The sequence below is a fragment of the Ursus arctos genome, unplaced genomic scaffold (assembly GCF_023065955.2).
Source record: "Ursus arctos isolate Adak ecotype North America unplaced genomic scaffold, UrsArc2.0 scaffold_8, whole genome shotgun sequence".
Lineage (NCBI taxonomy): Eukaryota > Metazoa > Chordata > Mammalia > Carnivora > Ursidae > Ursus > Ursus arctos.
This window is the reverse complement of record NW_026623100.1, coordinates 50,910,499-50,931,846: the sequence shown is the minus strand read 5'-3', so window position 1 is coordinate 50,931,846 and position 21,348 is coordinate 50,910,499. Positions and strand designations below refer to the sequence as shown.

At 48.7% G+C, this 21,348-nt stretch overlaps 1 protein-coding gene across 2 annotated transcripts in view; it reads left to right on the top strand.

The window, feature by feature from the left end:
- ACOXL (acyl-CoA oxidase like) overlaps window positions 1–21,348 on the top strand; it is a 330,346-nt gene that overhangs the window by 259,251 nt on the left and 49,747 nt on the right. The window contains exons 16-17 of one of the 2 annotated variants that reach the window (XM_057309096.1): window positions 3,654–3,741; window positions 19,774–19,844. In XM_057309096.1, the coding sequence (XP_057165079.1) occupies window positions 3,654–3,741; window positions 19,774–19,844 (159 nt within the window). Of the gene's footprint in view, window positions 1–3,653; window positions 3,742–4,972; window positions 5,225–19,773; window positions 19,845–21,348 lie in introns of those variants that run through there. The other variant, XM_057309097.1, reaches the window with a different exon arrangement.

The window sequence follows — 21,348 nt, the reverse complement described above, 5'->3', positions numbered from 1 at the left end:
ACCTCCAGGGCTTCTGAAGACTCAATGAACAAATGCAATTAAGAGCTTAAAACAGCGTCTGTTGTCTGGTGCATTTTAAGAAGACTTTTGTTTGCATAAAGCTAAGTTACACACAAGTTTTCAGTAGCAGGTTTACTGCTTGAAGTAAAGAACAGCCATCCATTTCAAAAAAACAAAAAACAAACAAACAAACAAATCCACTCTCCAGAAACCTCCTATTAAGGTTTTGTAAGGAGAGAGGGTTAGATACTTGATTTCTGTGGTTTTGCATGTTATTGGTGCAATGGATACATTTAAAGATCCTGTGCACACTACTGGGTGTTTACCCCAAAGATACAGACGTAGTGAAGAGAAGGGCCATATGCACCCCAATGTTCATAGCAGCAATGTCCACAATAGCTAAATCGTGGAAGGAGCCGAGATGCCCTGCAACAGATGACTGGATTAAGAAGTTGTGGTCCATATATACAATGGAATATTACTCAGCAATCAGAAAGAATGAGTTCTCAACATTTGCTACAACATGGACGGCACTGGAGGAGATAATGCTTAGTGAAATAAGTCAAGCAGAGAAAGACAACTATCATATGATTTCTCTCATCTATGGAACATAAGAACTAGAATGATCAGTAGGGGAAGAAAGGGATAAAGAAAGGGGGGGTAATCAGAAGGGGGAACGAAACATGAGAGACTATGGACTATGAGAAACAAACTGAGGGCTACAGAGGGGAGGGGGGTGGGGGAATGGGATAGACCGGTGATGGGTAGTAAGGAGGGCACATATTGCATGGTGCACTGGGTGTTATACACAACTAATGAATCATCGAGCCTTACATCGAAAACCGGGGATGTACTATATGGTGACTAACATAATATAATAAAAAATCATTATTAATAAAAAAAAAAAAAAAGATCCTGTGCACTGCATAGCAATTATCAGCTGGGTTACAGTTGTGGGCAGTGACACCCCGGAGCCCACGCTGAGTCTATACTTAAAGGCTGAACCAGGGTTTGACCTTCTGATCTACTCGTTTTGACCACTTGACAGTGGCTGGAATGGGCCCCCACACACTGTTCTTGGGCTGCCCCATCTGGACGTGTGGACCACTGTGCAGCCCCCAGTTGGCTTCAACCTATTATTTCTGGCCAGCAAACTCTAATTCATGGGGACAGAGGCTTCTCGGTCAGCCTGTTGCTTTCCCAAGCATCTGCCTTCTACCGACATGTTCCCAAGTCAAGTCCTGGGTGCCATCCTTCAATGGGGGGCAAGTCATGCCAGCCTTCCTGTCTGGAGTGGGGTGCGAGGGGACACTCGCCAGCAGGGACGAGGTCACACTGAACCTGCTCAAGTGGGTGGTGCTGCAGCATTGTGATGTTGACATATGACTTAGGAACAGGTTGGCAGGCCTTCCTTTCCCCTTAACTTGAACTTGCTTTTTTTTTTTGGACTTGTACTTTTTGAGGGTGCAGTCACAGCAAGTTTTGTAAAGAGTCTTCTGCAGTGTTTTCTCATCTGAAGTCCCTTCATCATGTAGGGTCTACGTTGTCCAGCCAATTGTCTGTTTCTGGTTTTCTCTAGATCGGACCAGTGAAAGATTTGAATGTATATGTTGAGTTTTTTAAAAATATAAGAGTGCCCTCAGTTCTGTTTGGACACACCTGCACAATATTTTACCCTTCCTCTCTCCTTCCCATACAGCGGGGGGGTTGGGGGGGCAGCTGACACATATTTAGGAGAGCCTGTCCACCAGGCGCCAACACGGATTTCCCGGTGTTTTTCTCTACAGTGTGATGGGTAGAGTTTGGGGACAGGAGTATTTGGCCAGCTCTTGTCCTCACCTCTGCCAAAGGTGTTCTACAGTCCGTTCCTTGAGAGCTGCATTCTCTACCACACCTTTTCAGCTGTCGTTTTGATTCTAGTACCAAGAGATATTGATTCAGGGAGCAAGACAGACATTATCCTCTCCCTTGACTGTCATAAGACGCCCCAGTTAGGTGGGGACTCCGAGGCACAAGTGACATGGTCCTCCAAACTGCCTGCTGCCCCAGGTGGTCATGCTAAATTATACATGGGTGGAGGCTTTCTGCAGTGCTGTTTTTCCACCGGAGCACAAAGCCCTCTGTCACAGGAGGGATTTGACAAAGCAAGTCCTCCAGGCCCTGCAGGAACCGTGGAGCTGCAGGGGGCAGGTTCCCTTCCAACCACCGGGCTCGACGGTGTGTGAGTTTAAAACAAATGGGAAGCCGATGCAGAGAGTTTGACTTTCTATTTGAGTGCTATTTCTTTGAGCAAAGACAAGGGCTGAAATTTTTTTTTAAAGATTTTATTTATTTATTTGACAAAGACAGCCAGTGAGAGAGGGAACACAGGCAGGGGGAGTGGGAGAGGAAGAAGCAGGTTCCTAGCGGAGGAGCCTGATGTGGGGCTCGATCCCAAAACGCTGGGATCACGCCCTGAGCCGAAGGCAGACGCTTAACGACTGCACCACCCAGGTGCCCCATAAGGGCTGAAATTTTAAATATCAAACTGTTCGGGTTTCAAAACAAAACAAAACAAAAAGGCAAGAAGAAACAAAGAAAAGTCAGAAGTGACACATTTAACACTCTTCTCTGGTCAGATAAGAATCTGCCCTGAGCTCCACCTAAATGACTAACTGCCAGCTTCGTGATTCGGCATCTTTCTCTCTGTGTATTTTCTTCCTTCTTATCTTCTTCTAGTTCTTTTTTTTTTTTTTAAAGATTTTATTTATTTGACAGGATAGAGACAGCCAGCGAGAGAGGGAACACAAGCAGGGGGAGTGGGAGAGGAAGAAGCAGGCTCCCAGGGGAGGAGCCTGATGTGGGGCTCGATCCCGTAACGCCAGGATCACGCCCTGAGCCGAAGGCAGACGCCTAACCGCTGTGCCACCCAGGCGCCCCTATCTTCTTCTAGTTCTATGTCCTCACTTCTCGCCAACTAAAAACAGAACAAAACAAAGCAAAGCAAAGAACAAAGCAAAACAACTCCCTTCGTTGGAGTGACTGAAAGACCATCTCCCACGGGGAAGACCGGCTAAAGGGACGGGTCCGATGGACGGATGACGTGGAGGCGCTGTGAACGCCGTTCCCACGCTCCCGGGAGCCCCTCACACGCATCGCGCCTGGCCGCTGCCAAACGCCCGTGCCGGAGACCTACCAGGCATTCCAGAAACAACTTGCAAACGAATGGAAGCACCTGCCTACCGTGAAAGGAAGGAGGGAGGGAAGGCAGGTTCGTTTTGGTGATTAGATTTATGCAGCTCGTTCTGGTATCTGCAATTCTCCAGGCAGCGAGCGACCCCATTAACACAGTGTCGCTTTATCGGTGCGCGCACTCTCGGCTTCACGTTGTTTCCCAGACACCTGTTCCATCTCAAGAGTCGGCAGCTGGCAGTGGCCTCACACAGGTTTGCTACGTGTGAGGAATTCCTACAAACACGTAAACCGGACTCACAGTACACTGATGGCGTTTCTTTGTCAACAAATAGCTCCTGTGGGTCACGGAGGTCAGCCTTGCGACCTACCCAGGCTTAAGGGGGTACCAAAAATGTGAGAATTTGCCATCTGCCTTGCTTCTAAGTTCTGTTCTCCGAGAAGATCGTCAGTGGTTATTTTTTATTCTGTCCGTTTGACAGGTGATGACCCAGAAAGAGGACTTCTTCGGTGCCTGGAACTCGTGTCTTCATCACGTTGCCTCCCTGTCTCTGGCGCACATCCACAGAGGTCAGTTGGCTCTTGTTGAGTATTTGTAATTGGGCGGCTCAGAGGGCTGCGAGGTATCTGGGAATAAGACTGCAGACGAAGGCCAGTCCCCACACCAGGCTGAGCCCTCATGTTGAATGTAGGGCCCCGAAATAACTTAACCCCCAACTTACCAGGAACTCTGACCAAACGACACCCACAAAACCTAACGCTGAACTCCAGGAACAGTGCACCCAACACAACCCGACAACTGCCAACAGCACTGGCTCCATAGAAGCCAGCTGGCAAATGGCGGGCCGCTCGGCAGTGGCCCTCTGCCCAGCAGGGACTGCCATTCCCAAGTAAACACACCGGAGGGTGCACACAGATAAAGGGAGGTGTTTTAATAGGATCGCTGCCTGAAGAATTTCAAGTACCACAACTAACTACTTAAACCTAATCCTCGAATTAGCGAGAAACCGGTTCAGCCTTTTTAAGCAGTGGCTCTCAACCAGAGGCGATTGTGCCCTCCTGGAAACATTTGGACAGATTTTTTTTTTTGGAGACATTTGGAGAGATTTTTTTGCTGCCACAACCGAGCAGGGGTTGCTAGTGGGTAGAGGCCAGGGCCACTGCTAAACACCCCACGGGGTGTGGACGGCACCCACAGCGAAGAGTTATCCTGCCTCGATGTCAGGAGCGCAGACACCGAGAAGGCGTTGAGTGTCCATTATGACCTCAACAAACCCAAATCACATAAAATAAAGTGAAACTTTGAAAACAGAGTAAAATCCATCAAGATATGGCAAATTATTCTTGAAAATTTTGTGTGGCATCAAGAATCATTCGTTCATTCATCATGTACTCTTACTCCATGGGGGGAAGTCTTAAAAGAAAAAGGCTCTCACGGTGCTTGTTTGCTGTGTGGGGTTTTCTGTCCCACCAAGTTCATGGCTGGCCCTGGGAAGGCAGGGTCGGGTTTGGTCACCACCACAGCTCCAGGGCCTGGCTCCCAGTCCTGGCGTGTCCTCAGGCACCGTGCCGCGGGTGGAATTTTTGGATGGGTTCTGCTAAGGGTCAAGCCAGCAAACCAGGCATGCCTGAATCCCACCCGACCTCACAGCCTGGCCACCCTCCTCCCCAACCAGGCAGTCCCAGAAGAGCAGAACGCCACGTTATTAGTCACTGTGGGGCTGCCTGGGCCCCTCCCTGAGAGCTGACAAGAGCCAGGTTGAGGTGAGTCGACTGACCCTGGCCTCTTCTCTTCCTCAAGGCTCAATCCAGTGCCTGGGACCTTGGTGAGCCTCATGACACAGGGCTCGAGAGTATGGACAGGAATGAGAACACACAAGTGCACACGCCAAGAGCACGGGTTCCTCATGGGGCCTGGGGCACCACACCCAGGGAGCAGCTTTTTTACACAGTGACCACGTTCCGTAACAACCGCGGCCTCACTAGCCCCCCCAGATTTGGATTGACTTCCCCCTTGTCCCCGGGGAAGGAGTGGAGGAGAACAGAGTGGGGCTGAGAGGGGCAGAGGGAGGGCAAAAGATTCCCTTCCCCACAGGTCATTAAGGCACAGGATTGAGTTCCCTCCTCTGTGGATCCAGAAATTGTAATTTGTCTGCACACCCACAGCATGTGAGGCTCAGAGGAATTGACTCAGATTCAAATTCAAAATCAAATTCAAAGGTGACAGCTATATAAACCAGAATTCGAGTTTACTTGTCACAAATGAAAACCCAACTGCTGAGTCGTTCGCACGCGCTTCATCCTGTGGGGAACTGTCCGTGTGGCATTCAAGGGCAGGCAGAACGCTGCAGAAGGCTGGACTGTTTGGACAGCTCTTGGAGGAGCGTGGGAGCATCCACGCTGGCCTGCCTGCCGCCGAGGCTGGGTCCTGGAGCCCACCGGCTGTCCGCTTCCTGGACCGTCTCCGTGCGCTCAGCACCAGCCTCACCCCTGAGAAGTTTACGAAAACCACCCCTCTTCTGTTGCGGGGTTGTTTTTTCAGATTTGTTGATCAGGCTAACACTTACCTGAGATGTCAAGCGGCACACGAGGCACATTTACTGAAGGCAGTGACGTCCCAGGCCTTCCTCTCCACTCTGTGCAGACATTTATGGCTCCACTCTCAGGGGTGCCTATGGCCCCGGTGCCTGGGCTCCTCCCCCTGCTCCTCTGTGTACTGGCCACAGGTGTTACCCTCCCAGGATACGAGCAGGATCCACGTGGCCTCCACGTGAATCACTTCTGAACATTAGGAGATGGGATTAAATTTGAAAGGGGGGCATCAAAGAATCCCTGAACTCATGCCTTGGTCTTGGAAACGCTGACCATTACGCCTTGTACCACTCATCCCACCTGTCGAGAGCATAGTTAGGTTTGGTATGAGGGTTGAGAACTTGGGCTCTAGAGTCAGGTTAACTGAATGCAAAAGGCTTTATTTACCTCTACCTGCTGTGTGACTCTGAGTGAACTAACCAGCCTTTCTGAGCTTTAGTCTCATCTTTATTTATAAAATAGAGATAATGTGATATTTACCTCATGGGGCTATTGAGAATATACTTGAAAGCCCTTACCTTACCATCTGATCCATAGTTAGGGTTCAATAAAAATCTTTTATTACTGTTAATTACTACTCTACAAAATCCTTAGTTCCCATTACCGAAGTGGAACATTTAGATCCTTGTTTCTTTCTTTCTTTTTTTTTTAAAGATTTTATTTATTTATTTGACAGAGAGAGAGACAGTCAGCGAGAGAGGGAACACAAGCAGGGGGAGTGGGAGAGGAAGAAGCAGGCTCACAGCGGAGGAGCCCGATGTGGGGCTCGATCCCAGAACGCCAGGATCACGCCCTGAGCCGAAGGCAGACGCTTAACCGCTGTGCCACCCAGGCGCCCCTAGATCCTTGTTTCTTAAGCTTAAGAACAAGAGAACAATTAAGCAAGTTAGATTCCAGTGTAGGAAATCTTAACACAGGCAGGAAACATCCAAGATTTAATATTGCAATCCAAATGGATTCCCTACCTTTTACTGGTTAATAACCACAGTAGCAGAAGCGATTATTTTCAGGAAATTGGCCCCCTTCGGTGTCAGAGGAAGACAATTTGTCTGTATAAAGTAACAGAAGAAAAAATAATAAGAGTTAGTTCAGTGACAGCATCTAGACATCCCAGGAATGTTTTGAGATAGAGAAAGCCATCCGTAATGAGGAGGCCCGAACAGATACAGAACGGGTTCTCATGGTAGGGATGTGCCGAGCGCGCACTGCGCAGGGACAATTCCGTCAGCGTATCATTACACTGAAATAGCGAGCTGCGCCACTGCCAGAGGTCCCCAGGGGTTGGGAGAAGAAGTAGAAGGAGCCCATCTGTCTTCGGTGACCAGGCCCAGATGTTGCCTCTGGAGACTTTCAAAGAAAGAGCACAAAGGAGGGAAGGGTAGAATCAGTCCGCAGAAACACAGACCTTAACATCACCCCAGATGAAAATGAACTCAGAATCTAGCCATTTTTATTAGGAACAAATGGGGGGAAAAAAGCCTTCTGGCATCAGTATCTGTTGTCACCTGAAGACTCAGGAAAACCATGTTTGAAATAAAAATGTTAAGCAGTCTCTAGTGGTTTCTGAAGTGGGATGTAACCATTACAATGATAAATTGTTATTTTTCTGTGATACACATTTTTATCTTGCCCTAGAAAGAGCAGTACTGAAGCACAGTGCTGTCTGAACCCCTAAGGGTGTACCAATACCTAAACGAAAAAGAGAAACTAAGCACTTTTATTAAATAAATTACATCTACTGTTCTCCAGCTCCATGCAGAACTGTCTCTTGGTTTTTCCATTCTCTAAGCTTGTAAGGTGTTCTCATTATGCCGCAGAAGTCCCTTCTCTGGTTCTTCATAAAGTGACTAATAATTTAGAATGTTCACATTACGAGCACATTGTAATTATGATTAGAATATATAAGTAGTGTGGCTTTCTGTCTATCAGAGGATTAATTTCAGACTCCTCTCAGGGACGATTTATTTCCAAACAAGACTTTCTTTGTCAATAAAAATGTGATCATATGTGTTACTAAAGCATTCTTTTTGTATTGTATCCGTGAGTGTTTGCTCCAGTATCTTTCATGGGGTCAGCATTCTTCATCCCCGTGGTTAATGGAGCTATTCTTTAAACAAAACTACATTCACCTCAGCTTGGTTTCAGCTTTGGCATTCATCTTCCAGGAACTACGGGAATATACTTACCACCTCAGTGAATGTGCATTTCATTATTCGAGCTCAGAAAAATCAAATTCCATGACTTCATCCAGGAGCCCCGTGTGGATTTAGGTCCTCGTCACCCCCTTACACTCCACTGCAGAAGTGCCCCAAGACTCTAAATCCTCTGCACTTGAGGAGCTAACCTGCCCTCTGGGGTGGAACCGAAGTCGAAAATCAATATATCTTATTTGAATACAAGTTTCTTCAGTGTGTTTTGCTATTGCTGCTGGAGATGGCGGTCTGGCAGGTGGGGAAGGAGAGTAGGTACCACAGGTATTGCGTTGGCTGGGACCACCTGCGTGCCTTCCTTTCCCAGGGGGACCCTCTGCTGGGTGGGACAATATTTAGAAGCAGGCCCAGCGTGCCCTGACAGGTGGTTTGGGGTGGGAGGGAGGAGCTTTGGGTACTGCAGCCCCTGATGCTGACCTTCCTCTTTGTCTAGCACCCGTTAACTGTGTGGGTGGTGGAAGCAGGCGAGGGGGTCCAGACAGCCAAGAATGGGCAGGCACAATTTGCAGCAGCATCTTGGAGGCCCCAACACCGGGAAGAGAAGGACCATCTCCAGCTTTGTTCCCTCTACCCCAGTCACATGGCTGAACCTCAGAGCCATTCGTTCCTGAGAACAAAAGGTGCAGTAGGGAGTTGAGGGTCCCCATTTCAGAGCGTGTGACACCTAGGAGAGCCCATGCGACCGTTCCAGTCCTCTGTAGGAGTTGCTGGGTCCCTAAAGCCTGAAGTCTGGGACAGCGGAGAGGGGCCATCTGGAATGGCAGCAGGTGGACACGCTTTCCCTGCACTTACACAAGATTGCTCCAAGGGACAGAGATAAGAGTGGAGGCTCCTGCCGAGGGAGGCACGCAATGGAATGGAGACTGTTTTCAGTAAGAGCATGGGGGACTTTGGGCTCATGCAGACGGTGGCTTTATTAAAAGAACAGAAAAATGTGAGTTTGAAGCATTGCTACACACCAACCCTTGGAGGAGGGCAGCATTGCTTCATGAGCAAATGGACACAGGAAGAGAAAGTTCTACAATGCAGACCGCCCAACATCATACCACATTCCTGGCCTTTCCCCTTCTGGGAAAGTGGGTGAGGCAGAGCGTGGCTCCCAGGCTTCTGTAAGTCTACTGAAGAACTCTTCTCCAGCGTCAGGAAGGTTGCTCCTGTCATCAAAATGCTGGGGTTTCTCCCCCCAAGACCTTGCCTTCTCCCCGTGGCCACACAGGTAAACGTGCAATGTGGGTCAGCCCCACCAAAGACCCCCGGTACCGTTCACCCAAGAAATGCCGTCACACTGGCCTCACTAGAGGTCTGAGCCCCCGAGGCCCCTAATCACCCCACTGGGAGCGTGTCACTAAGAAAGCTGTCCTGAGAGGACTCTGCTAACTCACTCTTCTTTGAAGGAGGTGACCGTCTATGAAAGAATTTTGGGACTAATGACCCGAGGTTTCTGTTGCCCTGGGACAAAGGGGACAGTGGAAAAGGCGAAGTCTAACTCCTGCATGATATCGGTTCTGTGGAGGAGACGGTTCAGAACAGATTTAGCTGCAGTACTTGACCCAGATGCTAATAAAGTGTCACATGTCCCTGGAGCCCCAGTATCTCGGCCGACTGTCATGCTCACTGCAGCCTCCATCTGACGAGGGTTTCCCCTGGGCCGGAGCCATGTCGTTTCTTCGGTCTCCACAACAAGCTCGCAAAGCCCGCTGAGAAACAGGCTCAGAGGAGGGACCGATTGGCTAGGATCACATACAACCAAGGGCTTCACCCTCAGGCTGGCTAACCCCAGAGCCTTGCTCAGAAAAGCTTCCTAGGCACCAGCTTTTGAGGGAAACCCTCCCACCACCAACTCTCCAAGGGCTTTCCTTCCTACGGATAAACACCAGAGGCTGGGGGTTACAGCCTTCTTGAACTTTAGGAGATCTTTCTTTGTGTATTTACTTAACACATACTTTCCTATATTAAAGTTGACCTGTATTGCTTTTCGCTACTCTTACTGCGTTTGTCTCTGAATAGTGCATCTTATATTTTCCATCTCACAGGTTTTCTGTGAGGATAAAATGAAAAATCATGTGAGGAAGCCCTAGGGCCCTATAATCATGAGGACAGCTGACACCTAGGGAGAGCTCAGTGTATCAAGCCCTGTGCAAATTGTGGTGGAAGGAGCATTCAATATCCCCTGCCGAGGCAGTGAGGAAGGGGCCACTGTCTATCCAATTTCCACCTGAGGAAGCTAAGCACAGGGAGATTAAGTAAGTTGCCCAGTGTCACACAGCAGAAGGAGGATTCAAATACCAGCTGACTGCTGCTACCTGCCCACCTTGTGGGGCCGCTAAGTGCTGGTTGGATCTGAATCTGGTTGCTTAGCATGGCTAAAGGGGCAGAAAAAAGAAGCCCTCCCCGCCTTAAATATGGGAGGTTTTTTTTTTTTCCTCTTTTTTCCCCCCATCGTGTGATTGAAAAAGATACCTTATATTTGTACTGCAAAAATCCTATCTGCAGTCCTCACTGGCTTTACAGCTCCTGGCACCTAAGTAGTTTCAAAGTAAAATTAATCAGTACTCAAACTGGTAGGTGAAAGCAACACCAAGGAAAAAAGAAACATTTTTTTACTGCTGAACTCTGTAGTGTGAGTTTTCCCGCTAGGAATATGATTAAGAATAATACCTTCTAAACTGTGAATTAAAAATAGGGGTATAGGAACTCTTGTCTTATCCTAGCAAGTCTAGGTATGATTTTCTATTTTAAAAACATGATCCCACATCCCATATTCTAAAGCAAAACATATTTGCAACAAACATAAATTTAAATTTAGATTTTAAAGGACAACATGTTCTAATCTCACAAAACATTTAGCAAATAACCTTTGAGTTCACATGAGCCACCCACACAAAAACCAAAATGAACTCAGAAAAAACATAGAAAAAGCAACTGTCTGTTGACAACCAGATTTTCTTTCAGCTCTCAGTTTTTTTGTCTATAAATAATCTGTATGTTTCAAATGTGACCATTTTTTTTAAGGTGTCTCCTGGCATGTTCTCACTTCAATGTGTTTTAAAAACAAGAAATGACTCTGTAAATCATAGGAACTCGTGAGTTTTTGAAGGGGAGATCTTTAATATACATGGTCTTCAGATACCAAAAGTGTCACAATGAAACATTAAGATGATGTAGCCTTTCTTTGGGGCATCTGTTTATCTTTTATGAAATCTGGAGTTTGATAAATCACCAGAGATAAAAACATCATTTTTAACCTATCGTAGATCCCAAATGTCAGGAGAAAAAATAGGGCTGTGTCTCCTCTTTATGAATTTACCTCTCTCTTTGCTTGAGAGTTATGAGATTTTATTTGCAGAGAAAACATAATGCCCTATGAACTTGAAAATGATGGCTTTTACTCAGAAATGTGAGAACCAAAAAGGAAAAAAAAAAAAAAAGGAGCATTCGATCCTCTGAGATATAATCAAGTAACAAGTTTTAATATATACTTAAAGTGGCCTAGAGTGTTAGATAGGAAAGTAACCACAAGATAACTAACAGGAAGGTGTTCGTCAGTATATTCCCCTTCCTTTACTGACATGTAGGTCCCTGATTTGCTGTATCAAAATGGATATTGAAATCTTGATAGGGGAAGTTTATTTAACATCAGGGTAAGTAGAGATAGAGGAAACTGTTTATTGTGATTTTTTTTCCCCCCTGAAAAAGCACTTGGAAATTCTCTCTTAATTGGAAGCCTGGAAAATAAAGAAATTCCCACAGATTTCTAAAATTATAGGTGAAAAGTATTCTGTGCCCGAGAGTAGCAAGAAGCTCGTGTGGTGGAGACGGCGTCTAAACTCCTATGGCTGTGATCTCGAGGGTCCTAGCGCGTGAACCAGAATGTAAGCTAGTCACAAAAACATAACATGGCAGGGGCGCCTGGGTGGCACAGCGGTTAAGCATCTGCCTTTGGCTCAGGGCGTCATCCCGGCGTTATGGGATCGAGCCCCACATCAGGCTCCTCCGCCGTGAGCCTGCTTCTTCCTCTCCCGCTCCCCCTGCTTGTGTTCCCTCTCTCGCTGGCTGTCTCTCTCTGTCAAATAAATAAATAAAATTAAAAAAAAAACATAATGGCTGGAAAAAATGACTTTTTACGGTGTTAGAAATAGCCGTTTCTTGATACGTGATACAGTTTCTGGATGCAGTGAACATTAGAGTTCCTTGTCTCGTGCACATCTGAGAGTTCTTCATTCCTTAGAAGTTTAAGACAAATTAAATTTTAGGCAAACCCATTCTGGGCCATGGACAGGTGGTTGAGTTTTTCTGAAAATTGCCGCAAAAGGCTTTTGTCAGCAGTTGATTAAGGAGACACTTGGGTTCTGATCGATGCCCCAGAGATGCCTCAAGTCCCAGCGACGCAGGACCGATTACAGCTGTGAGCACTTGACTTCAGTTTGCTTTGGTCGTTCTTGCAAGGAACGTGAAGACTCTGTCAGTCCTAAGGGATAGGACTGAGATATTGCGTCAGACCATGGGACAAAATGGCGGGATGTCCCATGGAAGCTGAAGCTTGCTCCATCTGTCAAGCTCTGATTGCCCCACGGAGAACAAACATTTAAAATCTGGTCCTGCCCCACCCGAGTCCAGCACCTACTCAGTTGTCCTTCAGGAACAGTACAGGTGTTTCTCTTCCTTCCTCCCTTATTCACCCACCCTCATCCAATAAGCATGTGTTGAAGGCCTACTGTGGGCCAGGAACTGGGTTAAGTTCTGGGGATGAAAGATCCAGTAAGGAATGGCCCCTGCTCTCAAGGACTCAGAGCTGGATGACAGTTTCCATAGACCAGATGCTCTGGGAGAACTTGGGAGAGACTTAAGTATGGGGTTCACATGTTTCCCCATTAAGTGCCCAGCAAGGCGGCCAGCAAGGATGAGTAAGATTTACCTATATTACAAAGGTGGAAAGGACATTACAAGCAGAAGGCAAAGCAGAATGGGCAGCATGAAATTCATGATTTGCGAAAGCACTTGTGGTCTGGTGCGTCCGGAGGCAGGGCACACATAGGGAACAAGAGTGAGGATCCCACAGGCCTTTGTGGGCCTCGTCTGGGAGTTTCACTGTCAACCTCCACAGTCAGTGGGGCTCTGGGAAAGATCTGGAATAAGGGAAGGCATGGCCAGTGTGGGGCTGTAGGAAGTGTTTGCAGCTGTGATGTGGAGGTGAATTGTGACCCACGGAGGCCAGGCCTGGCTGTCCAGCATGCAGCTATGAGGAGACAAGCTGAGAAGCAGTGATGGCAGGCCTGGCGTGGAGGGACGCTGTTCTGGAGACGTTACAGGAGCCTATGGGACCTTGAGAGTGATGGGAGGTGAAGGCTGAGGTGGGAGGAAGCGCTAAGGGTGCTACAGGGAGGCCTGGCCTGTTTCTGGCACCAAGGTGGAGCAGACAGGACCAAACCCAGCCTGGACATGCGCAGCATGGGGGGACCTGGGGCCTGTGAGTAAGCCACCATGATGGGGCCGAGGACATAGAGATACCCAAGTCCTGAGCAAAGCATTGTGTTAAATTCAGAGGTGAACCCCTCAAAATGGAACATCAGGGTTGATGGTGCACCCCAGGCAATTGCTCATGGCTGTCATGTCCATTACCTTCCTGATTTAAATGCTGTATCTAGAGTCCACAGCTCTTGGTTTTCCAAAACTGGTCAACTCCTCTTCTCTTCATGGATCACTGTGGCGCGGGGGTTGTGGGCCATGTGACCTCCAGCTGAGCATCCATGTTGGAGTTGTCTTTACAACAAGGGGTCTGCAGGTGGATGGGGCAGCCCCACGGGGAAGGCTCTCCGCCAGGGAGAAGATCTGGCAATAGTGGCCACCACTGGTGTCCACCTTAGTAAGGACCCCCTGGCCATGATGAGCTGGGGGCCACACTGGATGAACCAGAGAGTGCCCCATCCACCGGCGGGTGGACGGTCTCCCCACACATGGGAAGACTGCAGGTTCCAGAGAGGGGGAGTCCAGAAGAGTTGTGCCCTCATCTCTTGCTGAGTGAATGGCCACGTGTGCCCCAGGCTGAAAGGACTGTGTCTGGCAAGCCAGCGGCCAGTGTGCTTGCTCCCTCTTGTGACTATGTGCCTGACCTGAGCTAGGGGCCACAGCTGTCTCTCCTTTGAAACCAGCTTCACAGGGAAGAGCCTGGAGAAGGAAGATCAGATGGGCATGCCATGTTCTGCCTGCTCTCTGGAATGGAGCATGTGAGCCAGGCTTGGGGACCAGGCAGTGAGCCGTGGCCTCTTGCCTGGCATGAAAGTCCCCTGTGGGCCAGCTCCACACCCCTTCACCACATCTCAATGGGTAGGAGGCTAGATCTGCCCCAACTGCTAGTTGCTAAGAAGTTAAAAGCCCCCACTCACCCTTCTTGTTGATTCTGAAAACAAAGGTAGAGTTCTTTCTGCAAAGATGAAGCCCTTTTTTCTCTCTTTCTCTCTCTTTCAACATTTCCCTCTTATGTTGTGATGAATAGGTGGGTGGGGGACTTCAGAGGCCTGGAATGATAGTTCTACAAAATGAGCTGAGAGCAGGCTGTCACACACGTGAGAGGAGACGGCTGCGGACAGCTACCAGCATGCTCCACAGAGTCAGGGTAGGGCCCCTGACCAGGAGCCTCGGGTGGGCGCCCAGTGAACCTGACCCTCAAGGCTCCCAGGGAGACGCAGACCTGAGCTGGAAATGTGGACCCGCCGCTGCCGTGGGTGCCAGGGAAGCCTCAGCAAGGAGGGACACTGCTCCCAGAGCACAGTGCCCAGCCCCCAGGGTGCTCGGCTGTCACACTCCTTCAGGTGGAACCTTCTGTTTAGGGGCAGATGTTAGCCTCCATATTTCTGCGGCCCCTAAGAAGAGGCTGGTTTCCTTATCTTTGTTGTGAAAGCCTCCTTCTCCTGCCAGATGGGAGACGCAACTGGGACCGGTGTCCTCTTTCCAGAGATAGATGGAAGCGCCTGGCTTTGAAGAGTTTGGGTGAGCCTGTGTTTCAGCATCAGGTCTTTGTTGTCGAGCACAAGCCGGCCCTGCTACGTGTGGGGCCCAGGGGAAGTGTATAAAACAAGCTGACAAAGTATTGAAAAAAATATACTCTGTCCTCCTGCCTGAACAAATGTAGCTTCATTCATCCAGAAGGCCAGGCTCCAATTTACAATTCTCAGACTCTGGGAAGTTTTGTGCACTCAGCGGCATGGGGAGAAGCATCCGCCCTGCGGATCCCTGACTGTTCCCACCCCCAGACCCATCCCCCACTGTGTGGATCCTCCAGTCTAGACACACAAGGTCTGTGTCCAACGCTGCCAACAGCTGCCCCTTGGCCACCCCATGAGTCTAGGGATGCACACAGCAGATGGAGTGCCTTCCCAGGGAAGAGACTGAAGCTATGAACTCAGGATCTTGGGTACCTGGAGAAGTGGGGTGCAGACTCCAGACAGGTACTGCCCCATTGCCCCGTGGGGAAGGCTGCAGCCAGAGGGATGGCCGAGCAAGGCTCTTTAAAGCTTGGCACCTGGGGCAGGACCCCAGTTCTCCAGGGCCCTGTCATGGGGATGGAGAGAGAAGCTGAAAGAATGTTCTGAGACAGGATTTCTGAGCAATACAGCCCCCTGTGTTACCTTTAAGGTCACTTGTGCCTATTAACTTCGCAATAGTTCCTCAATCTTATAGCCATATTTCAAAGGGAAACGTAAGTTCAATGCTACTGTGCATTTGGTCTGTCTTACTTTCCCCCCTTATTTGCATCAACATGTCATAATGAAAGATATTCTAGGTACAACCATTTCCTTGTTTTAGGGATCTCCCGTGTTGCAAAGTCCTGTCTACCTTTCAGAAATGGCCGCAGGGGTGAGGCTGTCATACCTCACCTACGAGCCTGCGCAGCCCGTATTCACAAGGGGAGATACGAGTATTTCATGCTGGCCTGTAAGTTTTTTCTCCCAAACTACCCTTTTCTTACTTCATTTCCTTACTTCAATTTCTTACTTACTTCATTTTCTTACTTCAATCGGGTCACTGTTTTCGAGGCTCCCCCCGTCCCCACCTCAAAGCGACTTGTTATCTCAAAATCTGTTTTTCTCCCACTATGGTCAGGCCCACGTTTCTGTCACACAGAGTGGAAGGGTTGAACGAAGGGAACTTGACTGCCCTCAGACAGGTGGAAGTCTTTGCAGCCCCCTGCCAAAACAAACTGCACTGGGGAGGGGACACTTACGAGCAGTTAAAACAATCGATGTTGAATCCGAAACATTCCACCCGGAGTCTTTGAAGGAGACTCACGCCGCTGCCATGAGCCTCGCGCTCAGCTGCCTGCCTTCTGCTCATCGGGCAGTCAGCCCCCTGTTGAATCAGCAGCAGGGGTAGAGGAAGGTGGATACCACAGAGGCTTTCATTTTTAGGAGGTTGTTTTTTTTTCTTATTTAAAAGTTGTGGGGGCGGGAAGCGGGAGGGGGAATGAAATGTGAACCTTGTCGAGAAGTTTCTCAAGCGGGCCTTGTCAGTGAGTTAGGCAGCCCAGGTGCAGTGGCCACACAGACCTGGTGGAGAGGTGCTGGCCGCATTTATATCCCCTCTCTTCTTCGGGGTCTTGGTAGAAAGCAGAGTGGGGTGAGGTGAGTGGTAAGCCTGCTGTTGGCATGAGAGCATATGTCGTGCTGACATCTAAGGCGAGGGGAAAACAACCGGGAAATCTGTGTGCTCTCCTTCTGGTGGTGCCCAGTTGTCAAGGTTGGCTTTTGTTGCTTGTGTAGACAGGGCAAGAGGCGCTGGCTGGACTCATGAACCCGAGCCACCCAATTAAGGGGAAGCTCTGTCTGTGGGGCCTCAGTCCAGTTCCACAAAACGGGGTGGTGACTTTGGGCATGTTGGACACGACAAGCATGGACCAGAGTTCGGGAAAAGACACAAAGTGGTCTCTGGAGGCTCATTCCTCAGACAAGGCAGTGTATGTGCACCTGTCAGCCAAAAAAAACGATTTAAAGAGAAGAAGCCAGGTGTAATGAGTCCCACAAAGGTGTGAAGTGGTGAAGAAGTCTGTGTGATGGGGAAAGAGAAAGCTTCTCAAAGGTGCAGGGTGGGGGGCCAATGCCATGCTGGACACTGCGCCTAGGCCTCTGGCCTCTCCATTCGCCCTCATGCCACCTCCACGAGACAGCGCCGGTCTCCACAGGTGACGGTAGGAAACTGAGGCTCAGGGAGAGCATGGGGCTCGTCCAGGAACACGTGGCTGGGAGTGGCGGTGAAGACCACTAGTGAGGTCTGTCTGACTCCGCCTTGACTGGCTGGGCCCAGGAGAAGGGTAGGGTTTGAGCAGATGGGAAGAAGACAGAGTGGGTCGTGTGATTGAGAACCCAGCCTTGGATGAACGATAGTGAGGAGCCGTCGGGGTGGGTACCGGGGGGGGGGAGGGGCTTGCACCAGGGAAGAGGGCCCGACATGCAGAGGGGAGGAGGCGCGTGCAGAGCTCTGGCAGTGCGAGTTCTCCCGTTGGGGCAGCGGTGGGCACAGGGCCAGGAGAGCGGGACAGGACATCCAGGTTGGGGAATGAGGCAGACGCATTATGCAGTCAAAGTGGGACCTGAGCTGTGGGAGAGGGGTGCATCGGGGGAGTTGTGCAAGAAGGGTCACCAGGCTCAGAGACAGGAAGTTAGAATCAGAGACCTGGGCCTACTGGCTGGTGGATGACAGTACCACAGAAATGGGAAAACTCAGGGAAGGGTTGGCTGGGCATGGAAGTCGAATGATTCAAAGAGACAGCTGCCCTGGCTGGTTGCCGGGTCTTGTGAACAACTACGTGTCACAGTGGAGTCCAGCCACAGCCAGTTGGAGCTATGGCTCTGGGGTCACCACAGAAGAGGAGAGGTGAGGGCAAGAATCTAGCAGCCCTCCATGGAGGCAACTAGCAAGTGTTTAGATTCCCATGGCCCATGCTCAGGAAGATTCCAAGTCACCGTATAAACCTTTACCAAATGAAATAGGCACCTTCAAAAAGGTTATCTAAAGAAAACCTGGCACCTGAATTTGTAGATTATTCTTGACTCATTCTCAGACAATAGAGTTCAGCACTCTGTCACACCAAGACAGAGCTGATGACAGTGTTCAGGGGGAGGGGTTGTTGCTTCCAGACTCTTCCATGGGCGGGTGTGTTCTGAATCAGTGACAGCAAACGCATTCATATGAACTCAGCCTAGCTCAGGCTCTTACCTCGAGCTGAGTTTCTGTTGAGCTCCTTTTATGGGGAGAGTATCGTATTTCAGTTCTAAACGCTCTTAAAATTTTTTAATTTTTTAAAATAATTTAAGATTCTATGTAATTACATTCGTTTTAGCCTGTTGATGACTGGATGGGCATATATATGTAAAGCAGGCAACACTGATCCCTCTGTGGGTTCTGAGCACATTTTGACTGGATCAGAGCAAACATTTAGACTTGGAAAAAATCATCAGCACAAGATACAACTGATAACAGTTAAAACTGCATAGAGTAATTTAGTCATAGATAAACACTGTCTAAAGATTTGTGTTTTATAGGTAACAGTGAACACAACACAAAAAAATTACCCAGACAATGCTTTCTTGATGAAAATTGATTCTTGATGATATAATTCTTTTCAAAATATCTGCATTTGTAAACATGACATCCAGACATCCTTGGGGTCAGAACAGTGGAATGAGGCTGTCCCTCGGTCGTGAGGCTGGGTGTAGCTTTGCCCACTTTTGTGGGCTCTGTGGAGGTTGGGCTGGGCCCCAGAGGTGGTTAGTGGCTTTGAATGGTTGGATGGGCAGGCCTGCGAGGTTCCAGTGGAGGGGTGGGCTTTGCTCTGCCCCAAGGCAAGTGGTGGGAATGTGCCCAGTAGACGGTGATGAAAGGTTACAGCAGGTAGTGAGTGAACACTGCTTTGAGTCTAGAAATAACGGGCTCATCTAGATGGTTGACTAAGTTAAAGCCTAAGTTAATGCCTGTCAAAAGAAGTAGATTTAAATCTGAGGGTGGTAGGGACTCATGGGAGCATTTTTAAAAGTGAAATAATATAGTCAAAACAGTGTGCAGGGAAAGCAGTGTGTGGTTTGGTGTTTAGTTTGACCAAAATAAAAAGGGGGTGCCCACACAAGTGGGCTTTTGATGGGGGCCAGGCCACTGTGACAGAGAAAGGGAATGTGATTTCTGTAAATTGTCTAAATTAATATTCCTAGAGCTTTCATGCCCAATTTAAGTGGATCGTTTAAAGTATTTTTTTGTGTGTGTGTGCAAGCTTTCCTGAGTTTCTCTCTGCCATTCTGTTGGAGAAGGATGGTTGGGGAAACATGGCTTGAAATATGTAGGGGAGTTTGGGGGATTTGCTTGAGTCAACACTGGGGGTCATTATCATGTTCACACCAAGAGAGGCCTTAAATCCATGGGCGTCACAACAGAAGACTGAGACAGAAAATCTACCGCAGCCAAATTTACAAAGGCAGGTGGTTCTCTAAATGGTGATCACATGAAACAGGGATATAGTGTGGTCTTTGGGGGACCAGCTGGTCATTGGTGGCTGAACCCAGGACCTCCTGGAGGTTTAGGATAGAATTCTGTTGATGGTCATGACCCTGTGCTCTGATGTTGTCATCCCACCTCACAGTGGTACAGAAGTCACCCACTCTGGGGACAGGGGGAGCTCTATCTATCCTATCACCAGGGAGAGAAGGGTCGTAGAATGCCCCCCTGTGTCTGTTATAACTACCGTGTTCCTCTCCATACCAGAGGAGCGCGGGGGCGGAAGGGAGGTCCTTCACCTTTCCTGTTTCTTCCCTTCCAGTTACGTTAGAGCAATTCTGCCTGGCAGTGAGGAGCTGTCCTGACCAAGAGGACCAGGCTTTGCTCATGAAGGTAGGTTATCAGACAAAGTACTGATTTCCTTAAAGGCTCGCAGCACTTTTATTGCCCTGAGGAGAGTTTCATTTTTACAAGCAGGAGTAAATTTATCATCCCTGAGTTCTGTGCTCCGCGGGGATACACTTGTCATCGGTGGGTAGGAGGGTTGCTGGTTAATGAGCCCAGCCGCCGTCCGTGGGGTGCAGCAAAGTGACAGGAGAGTGGGTGTCAACTACTGGCAGGGAATCTATTTAATTCTCCAGAGAGCTCCGTTGGTTCTAGTTAAGCTTATCTGACAGAATCTTGATTCTTTGAGCAGATTTATGAGGCTTGGCCAAATTCCATGACTCTCACTGTACTTTTTAATTAAGACAAAGGATTCCGTACGTTCTGTGTCTGCCACATCCTCGCTTTCGTCACCATGGGGAACGCTACACAAATGAGACTGTTCAGATTAACTGCTGGAGTGGGCATCTTATGTCATAGATTCCTTGCCCTTGAGCAGAAGACAAACTTCACTCCTTCCGGGTAGCAGTTGTTTTATTTCCTTCTGAATGACAAAGGAGCACAGGTGTGGTATAACCTACATTTAGGTTGTACAGCGAAATGAGCCAAAAGTGTGGGAAAACTTGGCCGGTAGCCTGCATGAATTTAATGAAAACTTTGTTTTTGAAGGCAGAGAGCGATAAATACCACCAAGTCACAAAGGCACACAAACACCTTTCCACCAATGACTAAGACTCATGTTTTCACCTAGAAACTATACTTAGAGTGACCTTGAGACATACGCATTTCCATGACGTCATTTCAATTCTGTACCATCAGGAAACTGTGTGGTCCAGGAGCTGCATCTCTTACCTCAACACCATACCAGGTGTCCTCCAACTTTAGAGATGGGTGGAAAAAATAGGGCGTCACTATAAGGGATTTCCAACTCATTTGCCTAAGGTGTGATATTTTTGGTCTGTCTTATTTTTTTCTAAGCTTTCAGTGATGTTAATTCTATAATAAAGAAGGGCTGATACCAAATGGTTCATTTCTCCACCAGAGTCCTAGGTATGATACACTGACTTTGAATGGCATAAAGTCAGGCACATGAGCTTTTCTCAGTATTTTGAGGTTTTTCACAGTTAGCCCTCGGTCGCCTGATCTGATGCCTATTCCCCAAAGACCTTTCCTCCCAGGTACAGGCTGTATTTCTGTGGCCCTGAAGCAGCTCTTGGGCCACAGAACTCACCTCTTGACCCCCAGTCACTATTCAAGGTGTCGAGGGCACGGAGCCTTTTGCCCCTTCCTTCCTGTTCTGTCTAGTGTTGCTTCTGTGTGCTGAACGCGCTCCTGTGTGCTGCTGGGTACTGCTGGTGACTTGGGATGCCCCAGTGACTCTGAGCTTCTCCACGTCTCTAGCGAGAGGAAAGAGATGGCACCAAAATCCTGCTTCTCCTTCTCAGTTTCTCACCTTCCTGCTGACTCTCCCACCGCCCCCAGCCCGGCTTCTCTGGAACGTGGGCTCAGAAAC